The sequence below is a fragment of the Helicoverpa armigera genome, chromosome 20, assembly GCF_030705265.1.
Source record: "Helicoverpa armigera isolate CAAS_96S chromosome 20, ASM3070526v1, whole genome shotgun sequence".
NCBI classification, from domain to species: domain Eukaryota; kingdom Metazoa; phylum Arthropoda; class Insecta; order Lepidoptera; family Noctuidae; genus Helicoverpa; species Helicoverpa armigera.
In genome coordinates this window covers 9,789,257-9,798,749 of record NC_087139.1, presented here as the reverse complement: position 1 = coordinate 9,798,749, position 9,493 = coordinate 9,789,257, and the positions used below count along the sequence as shown (strand labels likewise).

Sequence of the window (9,493 nt, the reverse complement as noted above, 5' to 3'; positions counted from 1 at the left end):
CGGCTTGACCGATTTGGCTGAAAATTAGAGGGGAGGTAACTTAGACCCGGGAGAAGGTTTTAAGATAGTTTTTGTCATCATCCGGCTACAGGACGCGGGCGAAACCACGGGCGAAAGCTAGTATAAGATAAATAGACACTGCAATAGCGAGAAAAGTTGTTGTTTGGTTGTTTTTTGTATAGGTATATGTACCAAGGAAACATTATAGTGATTTCAAAATGTTGCAACAACTAAACGCATCATGTTCGTTCAAAAACGATTATTTTCAGGTCATCTCGTGGAAACACATTCAAGTTCAAATTAAATTGATTAAGTTTATTCTTCTTTGTTTTTATACTTCCTATCTCGATCGTTTTTCTCAATCTCATTCTCACCTGTTGTAGGTACTCTTCTCTTTTGTGTTATTAATTACAGTAATCATTTTGTTTTTCTTTAATACCTAGTTTCCGAACAAATAATTTACTGTCATTGTCATTAGACTAGACCTTGCTCTCACGTTGTTTATAAAACAAACTTTAATTTTTAGGTTTAGTTAAATTAATACTGTTATTTAAACACAATGGGAGCAGAAACCACTGATTTAAAAGATTTCAACCTCAGGCCGATGAAATGCGAGTGTAATTTCCTTAGCAAATCGGATGGATCTGCGATTTTGTCTCAAGGTATAGTTTAACAAAGTTATTTTCTAGTTTCAAAGTTTTTGCAAGACTATACAACGAAATAACCACATTTCTGTGTTCAACGAGAACATCACGACAACTTTACATTGTTACCTACATTTATAATCTACCATTTAAGATTGATTTATCATTTGACACAGATAACCCACTAAACTCATTAAAACACCCTTAATATTTTTCCTGTCACATAGTCTTCAGCTTCCACATAACCTCTATCTTCCTTCTCTGAGTACATACTCATTATTCACATAAATATGACCATTTTATCAACATAGAATGCTTATTTTACTTCGCAATACATTACAGGTCCGACAGTAGCCCTAGTGAGTGTGAATGGCCCACTGGACATCAAGATGACAAGCCAGAGCATTGAGAAGGCGACCCTTGAGGTGCTGTTCAGCAGCAAGTCGGGCAAACCTTCAGTTGAAGACAGGTAATGTAAGAATTTGAGTTCCCAGTGGGTTTGATCCATGAAAATCACTACTTAATACACATTATTATAATATTAATGTAGATGCAGCTTATGTACAAAATAAAAAGATTATGAATTCATCTCATTAATCAGTCATGTGAAATTTTATAACTAATGACGTTAACAAAAGTGATGGGAAACCATTTTCACATTTCTTAGAAGATCATAGAAGTTGTAGTAAAGTCATATCATCATTCCAAGATATCATTTATGGTCAGCACAGCATATCTCCTTCCATTCCTTCCTAGCTGACAGCATCTCATAAGTATCACTCTTTACAGTCCTATGTAATAAAATCATGTGTACCAAAATAAATATTGTTTTATAATAATTTCAGATACAAAGAGCATGTGATCAGGCAGACGTGTGAGACAGCTATCCTGGGCAGCCTGTACCCTCGGTCAGGCATCACTGTCACTATACAGGAGTTGGAGGACTATGGAGGAGTAAGTGTCAAGTAAATGAATAGAAAACATGCCACTGACTAGTGATCAGTAGCATGTGCAAATTATGGATTTCATTCTTCATAAAAATTACATGTGATGCTGTAAATATATATGTTATTGCTAGTTACTTTTATCAGCTACTATTATTAGGTTTTGGAATCTAGTAAAACTCTAAGCAGAGAACACATCAACAGTAATTTACAACAGTTCCTATAAAAATAACAACTTGTTTTGCATAGTGAGGCCTTCAGATGGTAGTTTTGATATAAACCTCGTACAATAAACAACAAAAGTTATCATGGGTAAAATAATATTTTCTTGACTCTAATTAATCCTTAATTATAGTAGCTTATAAAACTAACTAGCCATATATCCTACCACTCAAAATGTACCATCTAAAACAATACTTCTCCAGTTCCTAGCCTGCTGCATAAACTGCACATGCCTAGCTCTCCTGAACGCCGGGCTGGCGATGCGGCACACATTCGCAGCGGTGTCCTGCGCTATCGACGAGCACGGCAACATACAGCTCGACCCCGCGCCGGCACAGCTTGACACAGCTCGCGCTAATATGACGTTTGTGTTCGATAGCCGGGAGAAGAGTTTGGTTACTGGTGAGTTACCGGTTTTACTGGAGTATTTTATCTGGCATTCTCAACCCAATTACCTGGGAATGCTGGTTGTCTGCTGACTGCCCTTAATAACTGCCAAACATTTTCAAATGAGATCCACACATTTACCTCGCCTTCCCACATACGGACATCCCCTAAGGTACACGGTCCGACCGCCCCAAGTGTTCTTATAAGTTACGATCTATAGACCCGTGCGGCTGTTACGTTGCCACGGAAAATAAACATTTACCTATAGGTAATTTTGATAGGTCTTTTTAAACAAATATATCGGCTTATAGTAATGATTCAATTAAGTGAGATTAATTTTTGTCATTAAATTGATTTTAAGTCGTATTTAATTTTTAAGCTTAGTTTTAAAATAAAAAGATTGTTTATTTTTTACCTAATCAAAGTACAAAATGTGTTGTGTGTCTCTCAGGTTTCACGGACGGCAGTTTCAGCGAGTCTGCATACAACGAGGCGCTGGAGCGATGCCGCGCCGCCTCGCAGCTCGTGTTCGACTTCTACAAGGACATTGTCAGCAAATACTCCTATGTTATCGGATGATTAATAGTAAATGTTGTTGTAGTTATGTGCCCTGTTTTATTTATTTATCCTAAACATCTCTCTCGTGGATAAAAATAGTTTTAAAAACTAAAAAAACACGGTAGACATGTATTGACATCAGAACTCAGAGCGAGTGCAAAATTTCATACTAGCCGAAGACAGGGAAGTGGTTCAGATTAAGATTCCAAGATTTACTTACATACATAGTTACAAGTGAAGCTAATGTAAGCGTGTTAATAATAAACTTACATCTTTTGAATGTCTCTAAAAGTTTTCGTTTTAAGGCCTACCTACTCGAACTTATCTGGTATGAGCAAGCGCTTAAAAAAATTTAAGCAAAAAATGATAAATCAGGTTTATTGTTTTAAGAAAATGATGAACAGATGGCGTTGCAGTTAGTAACGTATGTATCTTCAAGACTCCCTGAGACACCTGAGGTCCCGAAAAAGTCACTTTCGCATTTAGGACTGGTAGCCGATGAATGATGATGTTTGTTGTAGAGCCAAAGGATTGGTATGAAAGGTCTGAATGTAAAAAAAAAAATAGGGACTAAAAAACCTCTAAATTCCCAATTTTGCTTTTAACAAGCGTGGTTTAGAGATTGCGCGGATTGAAATGTAGCACAATCGTTTACTACGGCAGCACTGAAATTGCTTTCGGTATGTGACATAACAGGCCTCCTTTGAAATATAATTTTACTGCTAGTGCTATTGACTAGCTAAGAATTAAACAACAAGAACAGAAATGTCGGTATCTACCTAGCTATTCTCTTGAGAGCAATCATTATTTTTTTATGTAGGCGTTTCATTAAACACTGTTTTTCTTTGAAGTTTATTGTTAGCTTGTAAAACATTGTTTACCCATTAATTGAGCCGTCTTATCAAACACGAACTGCACCAAAACGCGGCGAACATCTATCCCAGTATATTTGCGCTAGTTTTTACCGACGCGTTTTGTCGAAGCTCCCAATTAGCGAGGAAGATGATAGGCATCACGACAGTCGTACACCAGTTTATAAACAAGAATGATACGAGTAAATAATTGAATGCGTCTCTTTGGTGCGCCGCTACCGAATATAAAGATGGTGCACGAGTAAAACGAAATGTTGCGTGAGCTGAGCTGGGGATACACTGAGCGGGAGTAAGTAGGTAAGTATGAACCTACAGGTGAGTGCAATGTGAGGTGCTCGACTCTCTACTTAATAAAATCTATAAGTACATAGGTGAGTAGAACATCTACATACTTCTTGATAAATACTTATTTTTGCCTGGCCTCCTTCAGAAAAGTCAGATAGGCGGGCTCTCTATGTGAGTATTTAGCTTCATTCTTTTAGCCGCGAAATGCTTGGCAGATGATGAATAGAGCCCGCTAGCGCCCGTGACTGAACGAATGTTTTATAAATCTCATAAAGATGAAGATGTAATTTCGTTTTGTGAATTAAACATAAATTATTCAATTTCACGAATATCACACACTCAGTGTACACCAACCCCAAAGCAACGCGTTGGCGGCAAAAAAAAACAGCGAGGAGATGGCCGATCAACGCGATCTCGGATGCAAATGGCGGGCCCAAAAGCACCGCCACCACATTTAAATGTCGCAAACTGATGCTGATTCCTTCTCGAATGATTTTTGTTCTATTTTAAAAGGCCGACATTGTGCTCCTGTGAATCAAACAATTGTACGCGACGGCGGAATGCCTGAATGGCTGCCTGGATGAGTTGATAACATTACTTGTATAGCGTCTGCGGTTTAATTTGGACTTAATAAGGTCATTGAGGTATCTAATTAAGACTTTGTCGTGTACTCCTTGAGAATTTACTTGAGAAATTCTTTGTATTTCGGTGTGATTTGGAAAATGTCGTTGTTTTGCAAGGTTTCTGTTGTGTACAAGTTGTGTCAGTCCTTTTATGTTATACCTGCAATATATGTAGTAGGTATTTGAGCCGAGAGTAGGTAATAATAGTACCTAATTTATTATTTACCCACCAAGGTAGAATTTTGAATGTGGCAGTATTAAATAGTTTAGTTATGTCGCGTGTTTTGCTCTAGGTCCAGGTTGAAAGTATGCAAGCCTTCAAGACAAGAGATGATATTATGCTTAACATTGTCTCAGAAATAAAATCCGAATTTAAAAGAACAAAGACCGGGCTAAACCGGGCTTGTAGTAGCTAACGTATAAAATATCACAAACGTCAAAAGGCACCTTTTAAACGTCTAATAATATCGCTGAGTAAGTAAATCTTGCGGTCAAAAGGCGTCCGTTTGCAAAACGTACCTTTATCAATAGCTAAACAACCCATTCATCTAATTCAATACGTGAACGCGACATAAATCGCGCGCGCGAAGAACGCGCCCGTTGCGGATAAAATATGGCCGCCAATGTGACATTCATCCTTTCCCGCGCAATTTACATAGTTTAGCATTTTGCGTCTCCGTGCCACATTCCCACGGTAAGACACGTCTTAATTTAATGCTTAATGCCTTTTAATATATGATACATTATTGGAATATTATTTAAGGGTCTTTAAGATGGTAAATATGACTTGAGAAGTTTAAAAGCTGTCGCGTCAGAAATGCGTTTCAGACTTCAGACCATAAAAAGGGTTAATCAAGAACCCTGGTATGACTGTCTAAGCTAGTTGGCGTAGTAGATAGTTAATTAGTCAGTCATACCTGTGTTTCTACAGTCTCTTTGAAATTATTTCATAGGACGATGTCAATCAATCCAAATTAATTTCCTAGGACCTCAATCTAAATCATTTGAACTTCTTGCAGTACTTTGACCTCTCCTGTAGTGGATATTGTCATGTCTAAGTACAATACTTCCGATTTCAGGCTCTTACATCATCTTAACGCATTTGCAACCAAACTATTTAATTTACAACATTACTGAAGAACTAGGCAGAACTTTACTCTGACAAAGTTACAAACTCCTCATTTATGACATGAGAAAGGCGATTGGTAGATCATATACTTTATGCTGTTGTCTGTCAGATCTCAATCAATCAGAAAGTCGTGTCGTTCTGATGTGTCGTGTCTAAGACAGGTGGACACGCTTTATCGACGGTTTCTGTCTTTAGATAAATCGGGGCGTTATTAATGTGAGAAATAGGTAATGTAAAATACACACTTATGAAAACCTCGAAAAGGAATGTTTTACTATTAGGTACTTATTGAACAAAAACAAAAATGATTCTACTGACTATTTCAAAGTTCGTCAAATAACTTTGCCTTTTTAAAATTAGCCTCTTTTGACTCCACCCTCCGTATATTGGATCATGTCATGTTTTGCATCTGCTGAGTCGCCTGCCCAACGACCTTATATTTCTTTCTGTAAGTAACTCAAAAATGTTCGTAGTAACCGTCACTTGCTTCTCGACCTATAATATGGTCTACCTACATTTAAATTGCAAAAAATATTGCAATTCACGAAAGGAATACTACATTGTAGTAATTTTGCAATAACAGAACTTCTGCCATTCGAGGAGCTGTTTTCGCATTTCGAATTAACAAAACCGCGTCCATCAACATGTCATTTTGATAGCTGTCAAATATGTGTCAACATTTGAATTTTATGTGGCACAGAGTATATAAAGTAGGGCTATGGACACGCAACGTACAGCCTAGCGATCAGTTACCCAACAGGTGGGTCGTTCCCGATCAGGTTACTGCGGCCGTCAACTAAATTAAAGAAATTAATGAGTATTGCTATTAATAGCTGCGTACTATCGGATGCCTCGTGCCGAGCTTACAGCTGCGTATGCGTGCACGATCGTTACTAGACATTTACTTGTTTTAGATTTTAATGGAACTTTGGAGAAGGCAGTAAGTTAATGCTCATTAAATTGACTATTGATTAAGTGGAAAGCTTAAGCAGGTTCGTTAACGTAAGTAAGCGTTTCTTATTGTGCTCTCACAAGTAGAAGCACTAGAAATCCGTCAATGTGTGTAAATTATGTGTACGAGCACACTCGACAATTTTATGCTGACGCCCGCGATCTTTACTTACGTTAATACTTTATAACATATGCATTACTGTAATTAATTTTTAGTTCAATAAAGCTGCTTGGTTAATACACATGTCGGTGTTTTCTTCCACATTACACATTAGAATTCCCGACGCACAGCATACCTAAGCGGCTGGACTCTACATCTTTTTGGTCCTTCGAGCGCTAAAGTGAAGTGTGAGAGAAGGTGTCTTCATCAATAGCGAATCGGCTTGGCTGGCCTCCCACAAGCGGGTCTCACCAGTCAAGTTGAGAAGTCGTACATGTTGGTGACGGACATCAGCTCATACGGAACTTACAGAACCAGTGGACATACAAGACCACTGCAAACTCTTCTATCAGTGACAGTGATTGTTGACAAATAGTTTCTTCTACACATCTCTTACAATGGAAGGACTACTACAACGACAACACATCATTGCTGAAGCCATACAGAAGTTATCTACAAACATCAAGAAAGATTCTGCAATTCGGAAAACTGCCGAGTACATAAGAAAACGGCTAGTGAATCTTGAAGAATTGTGGGATGAGTTCGAGAACAATCACAAGAAACTTACAGTGTTTTGTGATAACAAACATGAGTACTTTCAGTCTGGTGTTTACCTCTCCGTGAAGGAGCTCTACGCAGCTACATGTGCTCTGCTGATGGACATAACATCGACCGAAACCGTGGCTAAACAAGGTACAAGTAGTCAAGGTGAAGGTGATGAACTACACAACGTCAGCACGGAAGAAAAAGGTACGCTATCCAAAACTGATGAGCTGATTAGTCAGCAACGAACAAACTTTCGAGCTTTTTCAAGAGTCGTGCGAGGAATCGACATTAACATTATCTCTGAAAAATGGGAACTACAAGACAAACTGCAGATGGTACAGGCGCGCTGGAAAACTATTGATGATCTCCATTGGCAAATTGATAACTTACTTATCGGCACGGAAGTGGATTATGAACAGGAGTACGTGGAACATGAAAATATTTACGAAACTACCAAGAGACAACTCAATCAAAAACTTAGCCATACTTCTCACCAACAACAAACAATGCCGAAAGTAGAGATTCCGGCATTTAATGGTAACTATGCGCAATGGCCAACTTTCATGGACCTCTACTCTGAAGCCATCCACAACAATCCTTTGCTAAGCAAGACTCAAAAACTGCAGTATCTCAAGGGAAAACTGAAAGGTGAGGCAGAGCGTCTAGTGCAGCATCTCAACGTTTTAGCTGAAAACTACGACTCGTGCTGGGATATACTCACCCGAAGGTACAACAACATACAGCTGCTGTTTACAAAACAGATACAAATATTTTTAAGCCAACCTGTAGTACACCACCACTCTGCGCAAGAATTGAAAAATCTCCACGACACGACCTTGGAAACAATTCACGCCATACGCAATCTCGGCGTCGATACCACTACGTGGGATCCACTGTTGGTACACATTCTTACAGAAAAAATGGACACGGAAACCTACAGTGCATACATGGAGTGTCGAAAGGCACCACGGAACCTGCCTTCATTCGTTGAGGCTATGGAATTTCTGGAAAGCAAATTCACAGCTCTCGAGCCAGTCAACAGAAAGAATAACAAGGCTGGTTTTCCGAAACATGAGGCCAAGAACAGGAACAACATTGAGGCCAAGGAATTTTCCTCCAAACAACTTCCTATGAAATTTAACAACAAGACAAGGACTTATCATGTACGATCTGAAAGAAAATGTCCATTATGCAAGTCTGATCACATATTGGTTGCCTGTAAAACATTCCAAGGAATGGCGCCAGAAGATAAAGTAAATACAATTGCACAATTAAAAGTTTGTGAGAATTGTATGTACTGTCATAACGACAAACAATGCAATTCCGCGAAAACGTGTAGGGTGTGCAATAATAAGCATCATACGACGTTACATGATGCTATGCAACAAAAGGTTCCCACCAATAACCTGACACCCAAAGGCGTCCCTACGGTGGCGCAACATAAGTCGCATCACGTGGCTGGGAATGCGAACGAGGTGCTACTTGCTACGATTGAACTATGTGTTCTCGGTGAAAATGGAATGCCTATAAAACTTAGAGCTCTACTTGACCAAGGTTCCCAAATTAACTTGATTACGGAATCAGCTGCGCAACGATTGGGACTTCACAGGCGTAAACAAGACGCAATTGTCTCAGGAGTTGGCATCTCGAACAACAAGAGTCACGGAACCGTATTACTTACCTGCGAGTCCATATACCAAGACTACAATTTTACCGTTGAGGCGCTTGTCATGGCAAACTTGCTGAACAATTTGCCCAATTACACATTTGAGCGGCAACAGTGGCCACATTTAGAAAACATAAGCCTTGCCGATCCTAACTACAACATTTCTAGGCCAGTTGACATTTTACTGGATGCTGGAGTTTACGCTCAAATCATCATGGATGGTATCCTGCGAGGACCCATACATGCGCCAATAGCTCAACAGACTAAGCTTGGATGGGTTCTATTGGGCAACACCACAACGTACCAATGCCACGCAGTGCTTAACAACCTAGAAGATATTTCACGTTTTTGGGAAATAGAAGAAATAACTGAACAATCAACAACGCTGACGTCAGACGAACAATATTGCGAAACATTATATGAAACTACAACTACGAGAAGGTCTGATGGCAGATATGAGGTCAGAATACCCATGAAACCGGCATTTGAGAGACAATTAGGTTCTT

The 9,493-nt window shown here is 39.0% G+C and overlaps 1 protein-coding gene across 1 annotated transcript; it reads left to right on the top strand.

The window, feature by feature from the left end:
• Positions 1-465: 465 nt before the first annotated feature.
• LOC110379247 (exosome complex component RRP46) lies at positions 466-2,801 on the top strand. Its single transcript, XM_021338840.3, has 5 exons — positions 466-662; positions 987-1,113; positions 1,490-1,598; positions 2,014-2,212; positions 2,649-2,801. The coding sequence occupies exons 1-5, from the start codon at positions 560-562 to the stop codon at positions 2,774-2,776; spliced, it is 666 nt and encodes a 221-aa protein (XP_021194515.1). The 5' UTR covers positions 466-559; the 3' UTR covers positions 2,777-2,801.
• The last annotated feature ends 6,692 nt before the right edge of the window (positions 2,802-9,493 follow it).